Source organism: Pseudorasbora parva, chromosome 2, assembly GCF_024679245.1.
Source record: "Pseudorasbora parva isolate DD20220531a chromosome 2, ASM2467924v1, whole genome shotgun sequence".
In the NCBI taxonomy this organism is placed as follows: domain Eukaryota; kingdom Metazoa; phylum Chordata; class Actinopteri; order Cypriniformes; family Gobionidae; genus Pseudorasbora; species Pseudorasbora parva.
Window position 1 is genome coordinate 54,961,189 of NC_090173.1, and position 25,955 is coordinate 54,987,143.

A 25,955-nucleotide genomic window follows, 5' to 3' on the forward strand; every position below is an offset into this window, starting at 1 on the left:
TATGTTGCTCCAGTAAAGGAGTAAATAAGACAGTAAATGCTTATGTCATGCCTGAGCTGAAGCTGAAACATGAAAGTTAAGTTGCACAACATAAATACAATGTTAAGTTATTTATATTATTTATAGAATATTAGAATATTTATATTATATAGAATATTTATATTTATATTAGCATTATTGTTATTTATATTACTACTATTTAGATTTATTGGTGTTGGTTTATTAATGTATGCAATTTCAGCAATAAAACTTAATTTTTCTAAAAAGAAAACAAATTAGATGTTAATTTTAAGATACCCGTCTTATTGTCTCTTATTGCTCTTTAATAAAGGAAAAGTAATTATTATCCGATTAATCGATTAATCGATCGATTAAGTGGTAGATTAATCGATTACAAAAAGAATCGATAGCTGCAGCCCTATTAAATTGTTTAATATATTGACAATTATACAAAATAATATAATGTGTTTATATACAATATATTGACATTTAAAACATGCAAAGTCAAACACAAATTAGTTGAGTTCAAAATACTCCAAAATCTGATGTGAACAGCCAACGGCAATATTTCTTTAAAATGTGTGGAAAATGATTGGCTTAAACTTCTCCTGAAAGTTGTAAGTTGTTAATACAAAGACATACAAAAGAGTGTTTGGAAAATTATAGACCGTTTCGCTTGAAGTCACCATTATGGTGATCAGTGTTAGCTTTTCTTTGGCTGTTGTATTTAGGCAAATTTGCTACAGCAAAGAAAACCTTTGAAAATGTTGGGGATAATCTGTTGGTTGTTCAGTGAAAACTACATCTTTACAAATGTTATTAAATAATTGAAAATAATTCTCATGGTTAAAGAGCCAGCAATGTTGCGGCCCCAATTGCATTTGTGTGTGCACAAAACATTATGAACTACTACAACATATAGACACAAAGACATCAAGAATCAGCATATGAATCTCAACAATGGTGACATGCTTCATGCTGTAGTGCATGCTGGGAGCATAAAATTCAACTATGGCTCCCAGCATGCATTGCAGCATGAAGCATGTCGCCATTGTTGAGATTCATATGCTGATTGTAGATGTCTGTGTGTGTCTTAATGAGGCAGAAGTACAAACACACAGTTATTACAGCCAAAGAAAAAACAATGTTAAAGGATTAGTTCACCTCAAAATTAGTTGGTAAATGGTGTGCGACGTCCTCAGATGCGGTGTAAGCATTTTGAACAGTGAGGTTGAATATAGAAGGTGACTTGCTGAAAACTAGATACAGTCTTGTTCAAAATAATAGCAGTACAATGTGACTAACCAGAATAATCAAGGTTTTTCGTATATTTTTTTATTGCTACGTGGCAAACAAGTTACCAGTAGGTTCAGTAGATTCTCAGAAAACAAATGAGACCCAGCATTCATGATATGCACGCTCTTAAGGCTGTGCAATTGGGAAATTAGTTGAATTAGTTGAAAGGGGTGTGTTCAAAAAAATAGCAGTGTGGCATTCAATCACTGAGGTCATCAAATTTGTAAAGAAACAGGTGTGAATCAGGTGGCCCCTATTTAAGGATGAAGCCAACACTTGTTGAACATGCATTTGAAAGCTGAGGAAAATGGGTCGTTCAAGACATTGTTCAGAAGAACAGCGTACTTTGATTAAAAAGTTGATTAGAGAGGGGAAAACCTATAAAGAGGTGCAAAAAATGATAGGCTGTTCAGCTAAAATGATCTCCAATGCCTTAAAATGGAGAGCAAAACCAGAGAGACGTGGAAGAAAACGGAAGACAACCATCAAAATGGATAGAAGAATAACCAGAATGGCAAAGGCTCAGCCAATGATCACCTCCAGGATGATCAAAGACAGTCTGGAGTTACCTGTAAGTACTGTGACAGTTAGAAGACGTCTGTGTGAAGCTGGGTTTCCGTTGTCCGGTAATTACCGGACATTGGCCGGGAAAAAAATTAAATGTCCGACAAAATGAAATCTTTTCGGTCAAATTGTCAGATTAAAACTGCCTCTTATCGATACCGTAAGCCTGCGACGTGATGCCCTCGCTGTCATGACAGCGCTCCGTGGCTATGGAGGATTGCAATTCTCCACACCCTGCGAAGCAGAGTAGGCTATGTGAGCGGAGCGGAGCAGCGAGATTTTGAATGGAGTGAGGAGCGATTTTTTTTAAAAGTCGGAGCGTTGTGGTTTTTACTCGCTCCGAGAGCGCTCCACTACCGCTCCATCACAAGAACAATTTATGACAACGGGCCGGCACAGAACCCATGAACCCATCGGTAAAATGATGTTCGTTCAAATCCAGCTCAGACATGACATAAATCTGTAGCTTACTATAGGCTACTTGTTGTAGCCATTAAACAATGTTTTTTTTCTTCATATTTATGTTTAAATATTATAATATTATTTTTAGATTTCATCTGATTATGATAGGCTATAAGTGCAAAGATGCAAGTGGGTCAGAAATTATTTTGGTGGTTATATTTAGTTTAATATTAAGTTTTGTTTTGTAAAAATCCTTTCTTTCGTTTTGTACAAATTGTCTCTTAATTTTAATAAAGGTGTCTTCGGTTAATTGCATGTATTTAATAAATAAGATATAAATAAGTAGGCTAGACTAGGTGTGAGACTAGCCTACTCTACTAGCCTACTCTGGAAGCCATCGCTTTCATTGCTCATTAACTGAAGCGCGTCTCAAATAAACTGAAACTCGGCAGGCTCGCCTCAGACATGAGGAATATGTAGCCTAATATGTGTAGAAACGAAAAGATTTAAATAAGCACATAGTGCAGTGTTCAGAACTCACGGTAAACAACCAGCTTGATACAGATGATCACGGCGATGGGCATGAGCGGGATGTTAAAGTTTAAGGGAATTTTTTATTTTTTTTTACCTTCTACTGAATCTGATCGGGTGCAAGCACATTTTAAACAGGTAGCACTTATTCACACACGTAATTTTGTGAATAAGTAATTTTGTCGTTTTCTCTAATGCATTCAAAAACATCTTGTAGTGCTTACCTGCTTACAGTTATCAGTATACTGTTATATTCTATTATATGATTTTGTCATTTCACACGGTGGCCAATTTAAATGTTACCAACTAAATGAGACATACTGAGTTTATAATTAAATTTATTAATTGCGTTTAATTATTGCATCTAAACACAATAGTGTTGTGCCAAGATTTTTCACGTGAATAAAGGCATATAGATTTGCACACTTTGCTTATAATCCCTGGTCTAGTCTGTTAAACTTGTCAGAAGTTCTCGTTTCTAATCTGCCCTCGTGGTCTATTTTTTCTCTCATCAAAACCGAATACCATCAGTGGTTGTACATCAAGAGCAGGAACAGTTTTTGTGCATTTTGTTTCGCGAACTGACCGGAACAAACAGAAAGTCTCTGCAACGGCGTTAAGCGTTAGATTAAAGCGCTCGTCTATGTGGAGACTGCACGAGCCGCAAGAGAAATCTGCTCCACTGATAACAGCGGCAACGAGCGCCTGATCGCCTCTTATTTAACAAACGAATGAAATTATACTCTTCTAGTTAACCAGAGATGTTTTGTTTGTATTAGTTAGGTTCATCCGTGAAGCAAGATAAAAAAGTGGTGGGGACATGTCCCACCTGTCCCACCCGCAAATTACGCCTATGAGTTAAAAAAATTGGTTGATTGACGCCAATCGGACGTTCATGTTTTTTTCCGTCTATTTGAAAGTTAGGCTAATAAACATGTTGCATATACGGCCTGATTATGTCTTTTTTTTTAAGTTACACAAACTGCTTTCAGGAATTTTTGACCGGCATATCATCAAAACGTCCGGAAAACGAAACCTCTGCCGGTCACTTTGACCGGCACCATTTTTTTCTAGCGGAAACTCTGGTGTGAAGCTAATCTATTTTCAAGAATCCCCCGCAAAGTCCCTCTGTTAAAAAAAAGGCATGTGCAGAAGAGGTTACAATTTGCCAAAGAACACATCAACTGGCCTAAAGAGAAATGGAGGAACATTTTGTGGACTGATGAGAGTAAAATTGTTCTTTTTGGGTCCAAGGGCCACAGGCAGTTTGTGAGACGACCCCCAAACTCTGAATTCAAGCCACAGTACACAGTGAAGACAGTGAAGCATGGAGGTGCAAGCATCATGATATGGGCATGTTTCTCCTACTATAGTGTTGGGCCTATTTATCGCATACCAGGGATCATGGATCAGTTTGCATATGTTAAAATACTTGAAGAGGTCATGTTGCCCTATGCTGAAGAGGACATGCCCTTGAAACGGTTGTTTCAACAAGACAATGACCCAAAACACACTAGTAAACGGGCAAAGTCTTGGTTCCAAACCAACAAAATTAATGTTATGGAGTGGCCAGCCCAATCTCCAGACCTTAATCCAATTGAGAACTTGTGGGGTGATATCAAAAATGCTGTTTCTGAAGCAAAACCAAGAAATGTGAATGAATTGTGGAATGTTGTTAAACAATCATGGAGTGGAATAACAGCTGAGAGGTGCCACAAGTTGGTTGACTCCATGCCACACAGATGTCAAGCAGTTTAAAAAACTGTGGTCATACAACTAAATATTAGTTTAGTGATTCACAGGATTGCTAAATCCCAGAAGAAAAAAAAAATGTTTGTACAAAATAGTTTTGAGTTTGTACAGTCAAAGGTAGACACTGCTATTTTTTTGAACACACCCCTTTCAACTAATTCAACTAATTGCCCAATTGCACAGCCTTAAGAGCGTGCATATCATGAATGCTGGGTCTCATTTGTTTTCTGACAATCTACTGAACCTACTGGTAATTTGTTTGCCACGTAGCAATAAAAAATATACTAAAAACCTTGATTATTCTGGTTAGTCACATTGTACTGCTATTATTTTGAACAAGACTGTACTTTACTTTATAAAGTTTTACATGTGGACATTTTTCTCCCACAGACGCGCCACTTCGCTTTCAGAAGGCCTTTATTAACCCCCGGAGCCGTGTGGAGTACTTTTATGGCCTTCAAAGCAAACACTGATCACCATAATGGTGTCTTCAAATGATACAGTCTATTGTTGTCCCAACACTCTTTTGTTTGTCTTTGTATTAACAGCTTACAACTTAAACTTTGAGTAAATCATGTTTGAGAAATAAAAGATAATCATTTTCCACACACTGTAAAAAAATTTTTTTTGGTTTTAACTCAAAAACTTTGAGGCAACTACGGTACCTGCGTCTGATTTTTTTGCATTTGCATTTTTATTTTGAGCGAACATCTTAGGGTAACATATATAACCTTGGTTCCCCTGAGAAGGAAACAAGACACTGCACATCTTTCAAACAATCCAAAGTTGATGACGTGCAATGCAAGTGCTCTTTTATATGCTTGGGTGGTCCATGTGACATCCTAGGACCTGTCGACCAATAGAACTGGCGTGATTTCACGCATGCTTCAGACACCAATGTCTGTGGAGTGTCCCCATAACAACATCTTACCCAGCATCTCGTTCTCTTCTCAGGGGTTACATACACTGTCAAAAAAAAAGTACAAATTTGTACCTTTTGAGGTACAAGTGGCCGTCACTGAGGCTGTACCCTTAAGGGTGCATTTCTGTACCTCTAAATCAGGGGTAGGCAAGTTCAGTCCTAGAGATTTGATGTCCTCCAGAGTTTAGCTCCAACACTTCTAAGCCACCACAGTATAAAAGTCATGGCTCCCAGCATGCATTGCAGCATTAAGTATGTCACCATTGTTGAGATCCATGTGCTGATTCTTGATATCTGTGTGTGTCTAAACTTATCCCCCGTTAGGCCCCAATCATACAGAACGCGATTTTGGAGCGAGAGGCGCCTTTTTGAATGGATTTCGGTTGGCAGAGAGCGTTATGCGCGCTGCTTATGCGCCCTGGGCCCCTCATGTTTTAACCGCTTGCTGCACCTTGAAAAAGGTGAAAAAAGTCAACTCTGAGCGGAAAAGCGTGCAACGTCATTGCGTTTATTTTCTTTTGTCCAATCGAATGAATGGAGAGGCGGGCCTTCCGTTGTGTTGACAGTTACATTGATTTGACTGACAGTACAGGTGATTCGGGGGTTGCCTAGAAACATAAAAACAAACGCAGCGCACTTCTCTTTTCTGAATGAAAAAACACTTACCAAAACAGGGAGTGCAGTGCGCCTCGCGTTTTCGAACCTTAAAAACACGTTCTGTGAAATCGGGCCCTAAGAAAGCTTTTAAATATCAAAATTTAGAATGTCTGTGGCAAAAAAGTATTGCTGGTGAACATTATTCATAGTATATTTATATAGTGATGAGTTGTCACACATTATTCTTCATGAAAATTTTGTTTATGGCATCTTTTGTTTTAAACAATGTAACAGCAAACTACATAATAAGTCAAACTGCCCAACTAAAGGAAACACTGATCCCCATTATGGTGACCAAATTTTTCAATAAAACATCAACATCTAAACATCTGTTAATTCTCAATAAGAGCGTCTATAGACGTCTTTCAGGGTTGAAGCCAAACTCTGCAGGACAGCGGCTCACTAGGACCAAACTGAGGAAAACAATGGTATAATTGTACCCTAAGGACCAATTGTGTACCGTTAAAGGTACAGTTATATGTTGTGTTCTCCAAGGAACAACATTGTACCTCCACTGTCCCTTTTTTTCTAGCTATAAGAGTTTTTTATAGCTTTAGAAACCTAACTGGGGACGTCTTAGGATTGCATGCATCCTAAGATGTCCTCAGTTAGGTTTCTAAAGCTATAAAAGACCATTTTCCTCTGGGACACATGGATCATAGATCTTATATACATTATTTGGAAATTCTATTTCACTGTCACTACAAAGAAAACTTCATGACAACTTCAAGTCATTATATGTGTACATGAAACAACAGAACAAATTTAGGCCCGCTCTCATAACGAGGCTAACATTGTAAAGTGTCAGCCATGTCTTCAAAATCCTTCCCACAAGCCTCATCTTCTGTGGCACATAGCATTTGGGATATCTGACAGAGGGATGTGGTAATGGAGGGTACGGCTCTGAGAGACATCAAAGCAAACAGGAAGTGTAGCAGAGCGGTGCAAGGGCTCTTAATTTGGCAGAGGCCTCTGAAGATAGATGTTCAGATGAAACTCATTAGCATAGTGCTGAGGAGAGACGGCTGGAACAACCAGACACATAAACACCTCAGCTGCACTAAAACACATTTCCGTCACTTCAAATGAAACAAATAGCTCAGACGCAAGTGTTTTCATTTGCAGTATAGTTTAAACTGCTTTTTGAATAGTGTTACGACGAAGCACTTTGCACTAAAAATTCACTGCTCATTCATTAATTTCCTTATATGACCTAAGTTCATACTAAACATAATGATTCTTGCCTTTTTTAAATAAATAAAAAAAGTTATATGTAGATACATACAAAAGGTTGGGTCAGTATAAGTTTCTTACACTCACCAAGGCAGCATTTATTTGATCAAAAGTAAAAACAGTAATATCGTGAAATATTATTACAATTAAAAATTTTAATATATATATTTAGATTGTAATTTATTTATGTGATGCAAACCTGAATTTTCAACAGCATTACTCTTACAGTCTTCAGCAGTGTTGGGGTAAACACTTAAAAAAGTAATCTGATTACTTGTAATGTAATGTGAGTAATGTAATCAGATTACTTTTTAAGGTAACTAGTAAAGTAATGGATTACTTTTAAATTTACAATGCAAACTCGAAATATTGTGCAAACCTGCAATAATTAAATATTACAAGACTTTATGTATTTAATCTCACTTTATTAACTAATGTCTTTGCTGTTGACCTTTGATGATGCACTTCAACCATTTGAAAAGCTATTTTTTTGTTTTTATTGCTGAAGTAAGAGTGCTTTCATGAACTTCCTAATCGTCCTATTCTTCTTCAGTCCGGAATGGCAGCACAGCTGAAAGGTTTGTTTGAGTGGCGCCCTCAGGAGTGAATGTGCATTTCCTTAAAAGAGTACTTCAGCGCTGGGAAGATGAATCTGTACTTAAACTGGGTCATCAATGTAGTAGAAATGTGAAATTATTTTTTAATTCGGTGCCTTCTAGACTGAGAAAAGACGTGAAAAATGAGAAAAATGTATTTTTTGTCTCATGGGGATGAAAGACTACAATTCCCAGAATGCTTCGCTGCCCTGTGAGGCCATTCCCAAAGCCACCAACTTGATTACTATGACTGAGTTAGAGAAGACACTACAATTAAAAACTGAACGTGTGTGTTCAATATAATGAGTGAGTCACCGCGCGAGTATCTCAGCACTGAGCACTAACTGCAGGAGTGAGATAAATGAGCTGATGAGCTCTTGTGATGAGAGCTGATGTAATCGCAACTACACTCGCGGCATACATTCACAACGCGAGTTCAGTCTGGCTCGTTTAAGTTCATGCCTTTGCAAGCTTAACTTTCATAGAAATTAATTTGAGAAGTTAGAAGACTTACATTGCTCACCATAGCTCCGTTTAAATGAGTGCCTGTAGCTGCGAGCTGAGCTCCCTGCGAGCTGAGTGTGACTGCCCATCCCCCATGCGCAGATTCAAAGCATGCGGAAATGGCTCCCTCTGCTGGCTGTAGTCTTTAGCCTTATTCCAAACATTCCTCCTATGATGCAAATATCGTCAATTTGCATCATAGGAGGAATTTTTCCAGAAATAAAATGCATAAATCTCTTGACTCAGGGGGATATGAGGAGGAAAGCACAATCATTTGAATATACTCCAGGGTTTCTACTGATACAAAGCCATATGCTAATCGCTGAAGTAACCCTTTAAGCCTGAAGCTTATTCATTTCATTTTTGAAATATACTTTACTATCAATTTACTTTGAAATATACTTACTTTACTGATCGGTTTCTTTCATGACAGTGTGAACAGCACAAACCCCATGGAATCTGATCTTTTTAATTCAGTAATAATTTGTGCCACTTTCATATGTGGTACTAAATCACATACAGGTCAGATGTTTTGCAACGCGACCTCAAATCTGAACATACACTGTTAAAATAATGGTTCTTTGGCAGGGTTTATGGTTCCATGAAGAACCTTTAATATCCAAAGAACCTTTCCATTGCACAAAAGGTTCTTTGTAGTGCAAAAAGGTGCTTTAGACTATAAAATTGTTAGAAAAAATGGTTCTTTAAAGAACCTTTCACAAAATGGTTCTTTGGGGAACCAAAATGGTTCTTCTATGGCTTCACTGCATGTGAAACCGCATTTTTGGTTCTTCCTGGCACCTTTATTTTTAATGGTGTAGAAAAAAAGAAACCAAACTGTGATGTGGGCACAACAGAACACTTTTTGATTCAGTCTCAGTTTGTGTAAATCCACTTGGGGTTTAGCGTATCTATTTTTTCCCACATTAATTTCCCACATGTCTAGAACAATGATGTGGTTTTGTTTCATTAATACAGTGTATACTTATTTTCTTGATTTACCCCGAAAGAATGGAAGTGAAATGTGACAACATGCCCCATAGGTGGGGTACAGTGAGTGTAATATGTGAGGGGGCACATTGACCATGACAATGAGGGGGGATATGAGGGGGCATATTGACCATATGACAGCTCAAAACGTTATCTTATATAATAAAAAAAATCTCCAAGACAAACTAAAATATTTTGTCAATAAAATACAATTATTACCTTTTAATAATGGCTTTTTTTATCATTAAAAATGTACACATTTCTAAATTTGACAATAAACACATCGCTAAATACAGCTATACAGGTTATTTCAAAACATAATAATAATGAATAATTTCTGATATTGACTTTCATTCTTTATTTACCCTTTTCTCATGGTTTCTCAACACATTTTATAAAAGTATAGAATATAATACCATATTTCTAATAGGGGCTCATTGTAACGCATGTTATAACGCACACCACCTACTCAACTGGGATTTAAACTGTGGCTCGCGTCTTCTGCTGTTAGATCAGCACTAAAGAACCATCTCAACTGTTAAATAACAGATATAAGATTACAATAGTATCAGATTTTCCTCATTTTAAATAAACACAAAAAACAGAGATGAAAAATAAACTTTAGTCAGAAATGTACTTTTGCTATGGTTAAATAAATGTTCAGTGACATCTTCCGAAGAGTGTTTAATTTTGGTGCAATTTTTTCTCTAAATAATGTTGATATGGCAACTAGTAAATACAGTTTCGTCATCCTGGTGTGTGTGGAAAGTGTTAAACCATGTTTGTTACAACTAACCCCGCATTTGGTTAGCTTAGCTACATTCTTTATGTCTTTATTTGTAGTTTTGGTCAATCTAATGCTATTGTATTAATTATTTTAAAAATAAATGTATTTAAGTATTTTTGTCATGTTGCTATGTGCTTGCTAGAGTCCACGGCCAGGTCTGTGATATTCTCATCTCTTGATAAGAGTCTGGTCTCTCCTACAGCAGTGTTAGTCTGTTGGATTATTTGCCTCTTTAAAGGTGTCATGAACTGGCTTTTAAAAAATATATATACTGTTGCCTGAGGTCAACTAATGATGTTTGTGTGGTTTTTACATTAAAAACATCATAACTAATAAGTAATAGGCTATTTCCTACACTGGTTTTGAGGCTCTCTCCTGAACACTGGGTTCTGAGGGGCGTGCCGCACTGGAGACTTGGAAGTAAACGTCCACGGCTAGGATTGGAGAAGATTTGCATATTTAATGAGCTTGAGCTCCCCTGTCAGTTCAGGGAGAGAAGAGATTGAGGGAGAAGCGGCAACCGGAATGATTTTCTCGATCACAGGGCTCGTAAACGTCTTTATCAAACAAACACAATGATTTATTTCTCATCGACACGCGATTGATTGGACTATTATTTTTATATTACACATAGCCTGCATGATCGGTCGATATAAGCGCGAACCGTGCGCACACAGTGCCGATGTTCTGTTAGACACGTACACATAAGCAAAACGATCTATAACAATGCAATACTATTACATATAAAAACACGTTTTACTCACATAAGTGTGTTGCACAATTCCTGTCGGATCCAAATCCAGCATCGACCGGAGATTTGTTTACAAATGATGCCGCAGTGAAATGAAGTGAACATGTCCTTCCCACGTGAGCTGGAACTTCATTAAAAATAAAGTTCAAAGCTGTTGTCCGTAACTTTTTTTGTGTTCAAGATTTACAAAAATTATATAATGAGAATGTACAACATGAATCCCTTTTCCAAACCGTGTTTTTGTCTTACCCTGAATCATTATGGTACACCTATAATAAGTGTTTATATTGGGACTATTTCAGACGGTCTGGAAGGAGCCACTGCGGAGAAGCACAGTCCCGGCGTGATCCGCCATAGACATAAACAAAGAGAAGTAGCTCCGGCTGCAATGTTCTTCCGATGCATGCAGTTCTGTTTATTAACCACTAGAGTGCAAAAAGTTACGGACGGCAGCTTTCAACCACTCATTCCTAATATTAGGATCCGAGGGAACCTTATGCAGCGACCGTGTTCTTCCACAACCAGGACTAGCGCAATATCTTGCTATCTTCCTCTGCATGTTTATTGTTGTTGACCAGCTAGCACGAGCCAATCAGCTTCATGAGTTGGTGGGCGAGGCTACTGGATTAGACACGCTGTAGAGGTGGTGTTTCGTAGCGGAGTGAGTATGAAGCACAAGATCGTTTTCTGGTGTCTATAAAAGCTTTTCTTTGACTAAAAATGAAGTTTTCAGCTCTGAAACTTCGAGCATATTCTTATATTACCATGACCTTTTATATATCAAAAGCTCAAGGGAAAGTTGATTTCTCAATTCATCACCCCTTTAAACAAAAATAGCTCACTTCTGCTCAACAAACTGCATCATGATTTGAGGTGCCAGTACAAACATGCAGGCCGAGTTATGGGCTAAACGTACCTTCACTAACTCTAACTAGGAACAACAGTACTAGAGTTGATAATAGTAAACTTAAGAAGCACTAACGTAGCAAGAAAATAACAGTTGGAGTGAGTCCCTCTCAGGCACATGAATGAGGGCATGAGTTGTTCCATGTCTAACATTAGGGCACATGTGCTCTTGTCTTTATTTCAACAGTTCTTTGAAAGGCCAACTAAAACACAGATAGCGAGGGAAATCTTCCAGACCTTGGAAACAGCAACCGTTACCGTCAGCACACACCGCGGGCCACTAAAGGACTGCTCGCGCTCTGCTACCGCTCACTCTGTGACCAAAACATCCACCTCTGTTTCCATTGCTCTCGCCTGTCAACTCAAACCGCAGCTGTCAGACTGTTTACGTTCCCCTTGCCAGCGGCTCGCTAACTCGCTCTTGCTCACAGCGCCTCTCCCTTCACTTCTGGACATGGCAAGACTCTCCAGATAAAGTGGCACCTGACTTCAAAGGCCCGAAGGAGATGCTGAAGAGACGGGCAGAACATCTGCATTAGCCAGCTGATATACAGTATATATCTGTGCCAGCGCTGAAGAGGGCAGACTCACGCTATTAACACAGAGCAGCGGTGATGACAGACCTGTTAGCACAGACTCTTGAAGAAGCAAAACCCAGACAAAACAGAGACAAATTTGGACAGAGAACAAAGACAAGGTTGTGTGCTCAAAAACGGCCTTTTCTTTCCGTCAAAGCTAAACTTCTGTGATGTATTTCTTACTAACATTTCAATTAATAATTTGATACATTGGACTTATTGTCCCTTAGGAAAATTAACAATGGCTTTACTACAAATAATATAAATTTAAAAAACAACAACTGGTTAATGTAGTTAAACCGGTAACCACAAAAGAAACATGGTTTTGCTTAGTGGTCGGCCGATTTATTATTGGTTGTTTCTATACTTTAGAGAGCAGGTTGGTTGATATATATATATATATATATATATATATATATATATATATATATATATATATATATATATATATATATATATATATATATATATATATATATATATATATATAAGAGAGAGAGAGAGAGAGAGGTAAGAGGTGGAGGTATTTTATTTGATTTATGAGTAAGGTATTTTTATTGAAGAGATAGACTGCCATATGCAGCTAATTAATAATGACAGAGATTGTTTTTTATTTGGACATCCATAAAAATACATTTGCATGCCACCTCAGTGATAAAACTTGTGCATTCAGATGGTGATTTGTTCACGTTGGAGTGCATTCGAGTTTTGTGATCCTACAAACCTGGGAGCGCGCTTCTCATGTGGTCAATAACATGATTGTATGGAATTAACTTGGAATAATATGAATAAGTTCATATTTGAAATGATGTAAGAATAAAATCATATTTAATTTAATAATAGGAAAATGTTAATTAAATTATTTCACTGTTCATGTTTAGAAATAGGAAGATGTCATTTTAAAAATATGGAAATGAGTGGAAATAAGTTAATACAGCGCTGCAAATTTAACCAATATAACATTTATTACTGCCGTAATAACGGCTTATTACGTGTTTTTCTTCTCTTTTGAGCGGTGATGAAAGATTATTCCTAGAAATACTTTCCAGCATTTCAATAATAATAGGCTAGATATTGAAAATGCATTCCAATAATCGCGAAGCGCAGCCGTACGGTGCTCCGCAGGGGTCAAAAAGGATATAAACAGTGAATTTTGAAGTGATCTCTTTTTGAAAACTAGAGATGTGGATTCGGACGCAATTAAATCACCACACGAGATTGGTGTTTGTCTAAAAACACTGATATTCTGGATTCAGACGGCACTAAAAATCACAGACTAGCCCCTGTCAATGATGAAAATACCTTACGACACCACAAGAAACAATTACTGTCAGAATAAGGCTTTAGACTAGAAAATAAGCAATTGACTTTTTATTTAATGAACACATGATTTTGATGGCAGACTACTAATGTAAAATTGATTTGTCTACTGTTAATACCACTTCACCTGTAAGGCAATGGGTTTTCACACAATTTTCTAGTAAAGTTCTACAATCTGGGTTAACAGCAGCGCCCACATTTTCTTCAGACAGACATATTACTGTTCAAATAATGATACTATAATGATAGTCACAATTGACTCCACAGTGGCTATAAAAGTGGAAGAGAGTGAGAGAGAAAATTGGCCGAAACCAAATCATCTCTACATAGAAGAGCCCATAGAAAATTACCATTGACATTTTTATTTCCAGGGAGTACTGAGGCAAAACGGGGATTCTCATCAAACTCCTAATGATCTGTAACCAGATACAGCGCATTGCACACTAGGTAGAGATCTCCCTCAAGAGCTCACTGTAGGTAGAGTGATGGTGTAGAGCAGCTGGTGTCTGTTTGTCATCTCCGCTGAAACAAACGGCTTAATCCAGCCTAAACCACTTTGGTGGTCTTAGCTGGCCTAGACCAGTCAGGCTGGTCAGCACTTGTTAGCAGGTCAGGCTGGGAGACCACCTTAAATCAATTAAAAACCAGCTACTCTGAGAACGCAGTTAGACCAGCTTAAACCATCTGAAACTAGCAAGCCAGTTTTGTCTGCAGTGACAACATAATTTTGGGCTCTCTTTGTTTCTAGAAAGCATTTTAGCAGTTTTGCATGCTTAAAGAAAATATACTGTATACACTGTAATTCTTAAGAATACTTCTTTGCTATTTTCTAACAGATATGTACTAAAAAGAATTTTTCATGGCACTCAAATATTACAGAAAGTTATGTGGACATATTGACAGAAAGAGAACTCAAACTCAATGAGTTATGGAAAATGTCTAGCTCCCAGCATAATAATTGTTAATTAGCATTTTCTGGCTTTCTTTGCAATAAATGATGTGTTTTGGTAAGCACTGCTACAAAGACCACACACTCATGTAAAGTCAGGAGTTAATCTGTCCAACTGATGGAAACACTGATCACCATAATGGTGACCAAACATTTTCAAGAAAACATCAACATCTAAACATCTGTTGATCCTCAATAAGAACTTCAGTAGATGAATAACATTAATAAGAGAACTCATAACTATTAAATTAATTAATCAGTTTCCCCAAATGTAATGAGTTAGCTTCACTTGTTGGATTGGACTTTGTGTGTGCTCATTTAAAGTTTGTGATTTCAGTGGTTTTACCCAATATAGTGACGTTTCAGTTATATAAAGTTTTTGAATGCAGTGTAAAGTATATGAAGTTAATGATAGATAATGTAAATTGATCGGTCATGATTTTGTGTGATATGACTTTTTGCTGAATTGAACTTTAATTAACAACTCTACAAAAACGAGTCAAATAGAGACCTTGTTTTTAATTTTACATTTCCGCTAGGGCTGAACGATAGTTTTAACATCGACATCGCGATGTGCGCGTGTGCGATAGTCACATCGCCAGAACATGCGATGTGAGGCGTAGTAGCCCATGGTGTATTAAGAGAACGGTAGCGCACAGTAAACACGAGTTTGTTGCTGGAGTGACATGCACTTTCTGCGTGCCTGCACAGTGATTGGTTCGCTGTGCCGCTGCTCACCGCTCACGGCCAAACATTCACTGCTAAAATGCGCGACGAAGAAGATCCGAAGTGGAAAAAAAAAAAGGTTTGTACCAGAAATCATCTTTTTGGGACTATTTTGGCTACAAGGAGGATGTTGAACAAAAATATGTACTTTGCATGGAGTGTCTTGTGGCCACAACAAGAAAACATTTGTCTGATCACTTAAAACGGCACCACAAAGATCTTTACGACGAATACAAAGCAGGGCTCGACAAATGCAAGAATGTTTGTGGCGATCGATAGTGGATAATATATGATGAACTGATGATAATAAGCTGTTGACGCTCGTGCAGCCTCTCGAGGAGAAATCACAACACTTGAGCGTTGTTCACAGCAGACCCCGTAACGCGTCTCACTCAGAGCAACAAGTGTGAACGATTCAGCGTTTGAATGAATCGTTTGAATGAACGACTCAGTGACTCGCTCATTAAGACGGTCACCTGCTGCCACCTACTGGAGGTTTAGTTTCATGTTTGCACATACTTTCCAACATTTCTTTTTTGTCACCTGTAATGAAGCTTGCTTATTAGTGAAATTATTAATATCATGGAATGGTAATTATTGACTAAAGCCTGGATTGATGGCTCTCAATATCGCAATATATATCGTTGGGGGGGAAAATATCGCAATGTAATTTTTTTCCAATATTGTGCAGCCCTAACTTACGCCACACATTTCAAAGAACACATTCACTCAAACAATGCACTCTCTCTCTCTCTCTCTCTCTCTCTCTCTCTCTCTCTCTCTCTCTCTCTCTCTCTCTCTCTCTCTCACACACACACACACACACACACACACACACACACACACACACACACACTCACACACACACACACACACACTCACACACACACACACAGACGATTTATGTGCGCAGAACTTCTGTTAACACAATCACAATGAAAAGAATGTGCACCACTGTAAAAAAATCCAAAGTTAGGCTAATGATTATATTTTAGTTAACTGGACAATTAAATGCAAAAAAAAAGTTGTCTTAACCAGTGAAAAGAAGTTGGTTCAATACTTGTTGGACCAACTTAATTGTCAATTTGATTTGTAATTGCAAGTTAACAAACAAACAAGTTGCAACAAGTTAACAATGCATTCTGGGAGCATCATTCAAACTCATCCACGGCTCCCAGCATGCATTGCGGCATAAAGCATGTCACCATTGTTGAGATTTAAGGGCTAATTATTGATGTCTGTGTGAGTAAATCTCACAGGAGGTCAAAGTGCTTAATGTACAATCGGTTTTAAACTGTATTCAGCCTTTCTGATTAAAACCATGCTGGATCTTTTCTCACATCACAATAAAACAAGTTAATAGTATTTTGCTCAATAAACTCAGTCATAAAATCAGTGAATTAAATTGCTACACAATGATTCAATTCTTTTTCAGCAGCCAGAGAAACACTATCATTAAAAAAAAGTCGTCAAACTGCCCAACTAAAGAAAACACTAATACAACAAAAATCTACACAAAATCAAAAAAACTCAGTCAGCTGAACAAAAGATCTTAAATTGAAAGACATATGGCCTTACTCAGTTAATGGAGTTGAGTGAATTACTTTGTGTAAAAGTTGAGTAAACTCAAAAACACTGTGGAGCTAGTTGCCTACAATTTTAAGTTATGTCATCTTTTCTTTTTTTACATTGTAATCTGCAGGCAGCCCAAAATTACAGCTTTTGATGTGTTTCACACAAGAACAACCAAAAAAATCAGATAACACCAAAGCCGTACAATTTTGTTCTTTAGAAGAAGAAGAAAAGTTCTCTAAGAAAATATTGTCAAACTATGAACTTTTTAGAATGAACAGTTTTTTGTGAATCCGGCCCCTGGTTCTGTTACCTCCTGCCATATCCCAGATCTTTTAACCACAGGTATGGTGTCTCTCATCATGAGTCTCAAAGCTCTTGGTCAGGTATCAGAAGCCTTTTCATCGTTACACACCATTACACATCTCCCTAATGCTTCCAAGAACATGCACTCTATGGCCTGGCCCTCGTGTTCGCTTCCCACTCCACCGCACAGCCAACCGTCCATCAGTGAAGCCATCTGTGAGCGCACCAACACTGTTCTCATGCTGTCCTCACTTCTCTGCATTCAACACATTCTCCAGTGAAGAACAGGCAGGTTAATGCACCGATGGAGGTCAGGGCACACGCTGACTGCAATGACACTTAATTAAGGACTCAGACTATGAGACCATGTGGAATGTGCTTGAAAGCAAGAAGCCGTTATGACAGGGTCGCATTAGAAAGAAATGTCCTCACCAAAAAGCTCTGACACAAGGGACATCAAAGCCTCTTCAATAACCTTCACCATGATGGCTTCAGGCTGACTGTCGTTATGTCAGACACAACACAGTCTACACAAGAGCTTCTGGCTATGTCAGTTTCAAATGTACAATTCATAAAAAACTCAGTTGCATTGTTAGGTCAGAAATAAACTTGGTTCCACACTGCAAAAAATGATTTTCTTACTTAGTATTTTTGTATTGTTTCTAGTCAAAATATCTAAAAATTCTTACAATAAGAAACAATTACTAGACAAGTAAAACTTTGTCAAAATATACAAGCAAAATAATCTGCCAACAGGGCACGCAAAATAATCTTGTTTTGTTTGAATTAAGATCATTTTGCTTACCCCATTGGCAGATTATTTAGCTTGTTTCAAGCAAAAACTCTTAATTTTGAGTTATTTTTTTCCCAAAACAACACAATAATTTTTACTTGTCTAGTAAATACTTCTTGTTTTAAGAATTTTTAGATGTTTGAACTAGAAACAAAATATAAATACTAAGTAAGAAAAGCATTTTTTGCAGTGGGTTGATCACTTACGTGTTGCCTGGATGCCAGTTTCCATAGACAACCATTTGATGATGTGAACAAATTTAATAAATTAATTAATAATACAGTAAAAAAAATAAAAATTAAAAATAATAATAATAATAATTATATATATATATATATATATTAAATGTGTATTCTTAATTTTGTGTTGGAACACAACAACAAATTTGTACATATGAAGTACTTTATGTATCTGTCAGCAAAAGCCATTACAGCATGGATTAGTTTAAATATCTCTCTTTTTTTCACAGTCAGTTTTCTCTTCATTCATTTGTTGCTATGGTTGCTGATTAGCTCACACCTGTTCCTTGTTTCAATAGCCACATTTCCATCATCGGGCCAAACTGTTCTTGTTGCTTAACTGCTTCATTTATTATGGAGGATGATCAGATATTTTATCATTAACTCATGTTTACCAAATAGCGCACTTGGCCAGCTAAATTTGTAGCCAAGGCAACAGATAAGTGACCAGTCCTGAGTGGCGACGTCACTAAACGCATTCGACCAGCACAGTTAGCCAACCGGCATGAGAATTCAGGGCCGAGAACGCTTTGGGTTTGTAATGCTGCCGTGCCGAAACCAGGCTCAAGTGAAACCATAACTGGAACCGTGCGGCTTTTGTATTTAAGCCTTCAGTTTGCTCAGTTCTTTGTTCTGCCTTAAAGTTATGTTAGCAGTGTTTGTTCTCTGTGATTAATAAAGTACATTGAGTTTCTTCGTTCATCCGTGACAAGTTGGTTAGCACTACACTAAAGCAAGAATTTACAGACCCTCCAGGGTTTTGCGGTCTTCAAATCAATTACTGCATTATTTGTGGCAGCTTGTCTTTTTGCACACTTTTTCCACAACATACGACCAAACACAAAACAGAGGGGGGACATATTATTATAATATAATATATATAATATATTAGCTAATCAAAATTTGCAATTCCAAGCCCAAACAAAATGATCAATATGCTCAAAAAAGCAAATTCCTATATTTTGGAATGCAAAAAATCAGGAGAAAAAAGTCCTGTGAAATCCGGATGGGACTGAAAAATGTATGCTCACACTTTGGCGCTTGTGTAAAGGATGTCTCAGGTCCAACACAGCAGAGGGCTTTGGAGATCTATTCACTGATGTACACACACATCCTCCTCAAAGACTTGACCATCTTCCATGGCTAATGTCCAGTTGACAGGAAGATATACACAAATATGACACATGATATACCTTTTGCCATCTGTGACCATCTGAGTCTGCCAACTCTTGTGTCACCCTGTATTTCTGCCCAATGATTCCCAAGAGCCATGGTAAAAAGATACACTTTTAAGCTCTCATATTGTCATCTAACATACAGACATGGATGGATTTTGGGGACCTGGGAGTGGGAACATAATTATTCAGTGTCTCTTCAAGATATATGTATATTATAGTTTTTTTGTTTTTTGACCATCCGACAAGTCACAATTTTCTAGTTAAGATTTGAACCCCTGTGATATTTCTAAATAGTGTTTGGGTATTGAAGACGTTTAGAAGAATTGTCAGTGCGCAGCATTAACAAGCGACGTTAGTCTAAGACGTTCTGTTGGCCACTTCTGTTTCTGGAGCGCTGCACTGATAAGCCCCACCCACACTGAATCTCATTGGTCCGCATGAGATGTCCATTTCACTGCACACAACCTTATATTAAGCATTAAATATGATTTGATAGGCTGTCACATTACACAGCACTTCACTTTCAGTGTGCAGAGACAAATTACTTGAGTCGTCACACCTGGTTAGGACACGGTCTGATAGTCCAGGAAACTTGAGAAGTAAGACTGCTTACCTGGCATCTTTTACTTTTGACCTACTTGGATTACATTTTTCAAGCAGTTTTTTTGGTCTGAAGCAAACTTACTGCGCTTTCTGTATTTAGAAACTATTAAAAATGTTAAAATATAACAGGCTATGTTTCTTGTACTAAGTGAATACAATATGAAATTGCCACTTTTAGAGGGGGCTTGGAGGGGTGGACGTGAATTCCTTGAGAAATCAATTATAATACAAAACTAAAAAAATCACACTTTGCAGTATATATATATTTATGTACTCATGCACAGAGTTGGGGTAATGCATTACAAGTAATGCGAGTTATGTAATCAGATTACTTTTTTCAAGTAACTTTTAAAGTAACATTACTTTGCAAAGTACATTTTTCAAATAAGTTACTTTTTCAAGTATAAGTAACGAAAGTTACTTTGTTTTCCCATTTACTGACTATTATCTGTGGGACATCGTGAGTAAGTGCAGAGGCGCTGTGTGCACTGTGTGTGAACATGATGGCTATTGTAGTTTTAGACTAAATTTGAGCATTTACTCGTCTCACTTGCACAAAAAACGTATTCGGTATTCCTCAAAATGAGTAAAAACAGTGGAATGCAAACTCTGAACATTACGCAAACCTGCAATAATTAAATATGTTAAATCAACAAATATACTTTATGTATTTAATTTTATTTTTGGTGTGAAAGTGGCTTTACATTTGCCAAAATAGATAATAAAAAATATAAATATTAAAAATTAAACATGCAAACCCATCCCAGGTAAGAAAATGTAACAAAAAGTACCGTAAAGCAGTACCTTCCATAAAAAAAGTAATGCAATAAGTTACTTTTTATAGGGAGTAAGTCAATATTCTTACTTTTCAAAGTAACTTTTCCCAACACTGCTCCTGCATAAAATAGTTCATAAGTGTGTGAATTGGGACACACCTCAAATTTCATTGCATAAAATAGATTTCTTTATTCTTAAAGGGTAACTAAACCCTAAACCAACTTTTTTAGTTAATGATCTGCAAGACTAATAATAATAATAATAATATATTTTATTTGTAAAGCCCTTTTCATAGTTAAAAACAATCCCAAAGTGCTAAGTGACTAGGGCTTTATTAATGCTGTTTATTGATTCGAGTAAATGTTTTGACATTTGGGTATTAAGTGTTTTAATTCTATAATATATGGTGTAAAAACGTCTTAGTGCTGCCCTCTTAAGGTTGAACGGTGGCTACTGCAGTCGAATTTTCCTATTGGACGTTGTGGTGCTTCGTGACGTAGGATGGTACTTCCAACGGCTCACTATCTACGCCCCTGGCACGAGCTCACCACGCCCTGAGAAATGTTTTCCCGTGATCACATGATGAGAACGGCTTCAGTCCAGTATGAGCGCTCATGTTACATGAAGTTGAAACATTATGAATTAAGAATGAAACTTTCTCGTCACTTGCTTTCAACATCCTAATGAAGAAAATACAGATAAATAATGCAGTTGTAAGTACATGTTAAGCTTTTCTTGCGGTATTTTTCCCGCCCGTCATGTCTACAGATCATTTTCATACTTCAGACGCTTTCAGACAAACCCTGACACGCAAATGGTTGCGAACAACAAATCCCTAAGACGTGTTAAATCGTGCTAGACTGCTGGCCTATGTAGTCTAACTTTTATTTGAGGAAATCTGTTGTAATAGGCCATTAGGTTTGAACTTATTGGTCCTGCGCTTTTTTAGTGGCATTCAGTATAAGGATATGGCTGTTCAGTGTTCATAGATTAGTTATTGGTTTCATTCTCTCTTGCACTGCTGCTTCGCTATCATGAATGAATGAAGGAGCATCGTCGGCATCGGGAGTTAACGCAGTTTGAGCCAGCGGCCTGATTGATAAGGCTCTGTGTCTACAGACATTTCACCCTCCTCCACTTCAGGTGAAGGTGGTGGAGAAAAGTCCTCTACTTTAGATGACCGCTCTGTTGCAAAGCTACTGTCCTCACTCCAGTCACTATCCATCTTTGCGAGTCTGACAGCTGTCAAACACGTTGTCACTACGGGTCTCAGGTGCACGCCCCCCCCCCCCCCGCTCAGCCCCGCCCTCGTCTCGTCCCCTCTGTCTCCGCTGGGTTCTGCCCACTTTTGAAGCATTTTTCAAATATTGCCAGTGGGCGGAGTTAGGCTGTGAACAGGGGTTTAGTTACCCTTTAAAATGAGGGGGGAAATTGCCCCCTTGTTTACTCTAAATTTCAAACTACTACTTTTGAAACTAATAATCGCAAATGGAACAGGTTGCTTACAGAACCGCTTTTGTGGTTCAGTGTTAAGGCCCGTTCTCATCAAGCGTAATAACTATAACAATAACTATATTAGTGTTCACACCAGCAGATGATATTGTTCTGTTTACTCTAAGTGTGCTGCAGTTTTGTCAGCTGTCGCTTTAAATACTCAAGCTCTTTAAAGCAGGATGGATTCTGATTGGTTTTTATCATTAATCAGCTGGGGAAAAAAATCACTCTTCAGAGATATTGTTCCTCTGTGCTATTAGCAGTGCTATATTTGGTGCTTGATTACGTCCTATTTTGACGATCTGAGCACATGCTCTGAAGCGCACGGCGCAGGTCCACTTAGGGCGTCCGAATCCACTTTTGCTAGTTTAATGATGGGGAAAACGGTCAGCGCTCCAGGCTCATGAGGGTTGTGCCTCGTCTCTTAATGAGTGTGTTTTGGGCGTAATGTGCAATAAACCAATCAGAGTCTCATCTCCCATTCCCTTTAAAAGCCAGTTGTGCTCACACCATGGAGGATTCACTGTTGACATGAGGAAAGACTGAACGCTTCTCCAGAGAGGAATGCTTTAAAGTGTGTGTGTGTGTGTGTGTGTGCTGCTGCACGTCCCTGTGTGTGTAATAATCAGAGTGAATTTGCGTTGTGCACCGCCTATAGGCTCATATTACTAACACACCCTTTAAATAACACTAAAATACTGCACTATTGCCTTTAGAGCAGGTTTGTGTTGGTCAATGGCTCAGTCGTTTTCAGTTCCTCAAAATAGCAACGCTCCAACAATGCTCCTGAACACTCCTGGTTTTCAGACCAGACGCCCATGGGGGAACAGATGCGCCAGCGCATTTGATATTTACACAACGTACAGCTGGACGTGAAAATGATTACTGTGTCGGGCTGAAACTAGCAGAAAACACTTGCATCGCACCGGGTGTATGATAGAGCCCTGTATCTTTATGGTTATCGTTTATATCGTCCAGATCTTTGTGTAGGCCAATCAAGATCGTTATACAGGCGCAGTCATTTCTGAACACAAACAGAGAGGGCCGTCCTCAACATGTTGCCACAATGTTGGAAGCACAGAATTCGGCAGAATGTCACTGAATATATTCAGTCCGCTGCGTGTTCCTCAAAACCCTTTCTGATTTGGGACATGCCGTTTATCAAACGACAACGTTGACATAGAGGAACCAAGATTTAAACAGATTTGCCCGAGACCCTCACAAAAGTGCCAGATCATCAAATTATCCAGATGATGAAGGCTGACATAAACTGAACATCCTCATCTGCCACTGTTGTGAAGTAGAGTAATAACCCCTCAATACATCAACACATTCATCAGAGAACAGAGACACTAAACCACATCCTCTCACTACAGCACACACACACACACACAAACACACAGTACCTTGGCACTGGAAGCCTTGTTTTCCAAATCCCCTGTAGAGTTGCATTTGATAAGAGAAAGAGACAAAAGTGTGTTAGTCACAAAGCAGCAAAATTGATAACTTACTTAATAACTTTTACTGTAAAACAACCTGAAATTCATTATCAAATGTAGCATTTTTCAGATTTTTTAAAAAAAGATAAAATGTGCAAATGAACACTTTAACCTTAATGACTGTGAAAGGTTGAATAGTATTAAAGCAGGATTTAGGTATTAAAATGCCTGAGACATCTGTCCAGCAAATCCAGTTTGATCACGAAATGGTTTTCTGAATGCGCATTAATAGCTCATTATCATTATCTTTATCATTATCTTTAAATAACCATTATCTGTCTTTAGTCTAATGACACGCGTTACATTTATTATTAGTGCAAATGTATAATCTTAATACACATAAGCCAGTTGGAATAACTAAAACTATATAAATTATTAAATTATGAAAACACACACACACACACACACACACGTTTGTTTTTGTGACATATGGGGACATTCCACAGGCATAATGGTTTTTATACTGTACAAACCGTATTTTCTATCCCCTTACACTGCCCCTACCCCTAAACCTACCCATCACACACACACACGCACGCACGCGCGCACGCACGCACGCACGCATGCACACACACACACACACACACATCACAGGAAACATTCTCCATTTTTACATTTATTACAAAAAAACTCATCTTGTATGATTTATAAGCATTTTGAAAAGTGTAATACCTGTCATACCCATGTCATTATACACATTTGTGTCCTCATATGTCACAAAAACATGCCCCCCCCCCCACACACACACACACGCACGCACACACACACACTGAAAAAAATGCAATTCTTACTTAGTATGTCTGTCTTATTTACAGTCTAAATATCTAAAACTTCTTAAATCAAGATGCATTATAAGGAAAATAACAAAATATTTAGCTTGTTTTCTGGGAATTAGGGAGTTTTTGCTTAAAGCAAAATTATCTGCCAATGAAAAAATAACCTTATTTCTGTTTGGCAAACAAGAAATAAGATTTCCTCACCCCATTGACAGATTATTTAGCTTTTTCTTTTTTTTTTTTAAGTAAAAACTCACTTTATTTTATTTATTTTTCCAAATATAAAACATATCTCGTAAACAAACAAAACATATCTCGTGTAATTTTATGAATTAGTAAAACATCTTAATTTTACAATTTTTAGATATTTGTACTGTAAACATGACAAAAATACTAAATAAGAAAAGGAATTTTTACAATGTTTACATATAATGTCTTCATGCAGTTCAACTACAAAATATCTCATTTATTCTGAACATTTAGGTCATTTTAAGCAGATTTTCCCTCATGCAAACAAACCACATAGCTAATTTAGTAAATATAAATGACTAATACGTTTAAATACTATACAAATAGGCAATGTGCACAATAAACAGACTCCAACTAGACATGCAAACACATTGTTATGCTAATGTATTCATGTGTGCACCTCAGTTTAGTTTTGAGAAAGACTGTATTATGCTTGCCAATTAAAAGTAAAAAGTTAATGACAGATGTCAAGCCAAACAATGAAAAGTGCCATTTCTGAAAGTTTCATGTGTAATGCATGAGTGTGTGTTACCAGATAAAGTCGGTGCAGTGGCTGCAGAATGTGGGCTGCTTGAAGAAGCGAGCGATAAATTTGTGGTTTTTAACTTCGTGCACGTTCTTCTGTCGTAGGGCTCCTTTTCGCGCGAATCGATTGACGATGGTGGAGTCATTGATCTGTATCAGATGATCAGCCATCGCGCTGCTATTCCTCAGGTGTGTATGTGTGTGTGTGTGTGTGTGTGTGTGTGTCCCCTCCGCTGCGCGACGCGTCTACTGTACGCGTCTCTCCTGTTACAGCCTCTCTCACTGACACTGACGTCAACTCTCTCCGTTATGCGCGCGTCTGTTGGTCACTCGACGCGAGGACGAGCAGCGCCACCGCGCGGAAGAACACATGAGCGCGCCATCTGTCCTGTTCCACAGGCGCGCGCTGCGTAGATAATGTTGTTTATATAGTCGTTTCTTTGGTCATACATTTTGTTTTAGAATTGTGCACATTTGCTA

The 25,955-nt window shown here is 37.8% G+C and overlaps 1 protein-coding gene across 2 annotated transcripts in view; it reads right to left on the reverse strand.

Annotated features, from left to right (window-relative positions):
- prkcab (protein kinase C, alpha, b) overlaps positions 1-25,742 on the reverse strand; it is a 316,495-nt gene extending 290,753 nt beyond the window's left edge. For both annotated transcript variants that reach the window (XM_067424611.1, XM_067424603.1), the window contains exons 1-2: positions 25,483-25,742; positions 23,833-23,864 (exon numbers count right to left, since the gene is read on the reverse strand). In XM_067424611.1, the coding sequence (XP_067280712.1) occupies positions 23,833-23,864; positions 25,483-25,646 (196 nt within the window). In that variant the 5' untranslated portion in view covers positions 25,647-25,742. The remainder of the gene's footprint in view (positions 1-23,832; positions 23,865-25,482) is intronic.
- Positions 25,743-25,955: the final 213 nt, after the last annotated feature.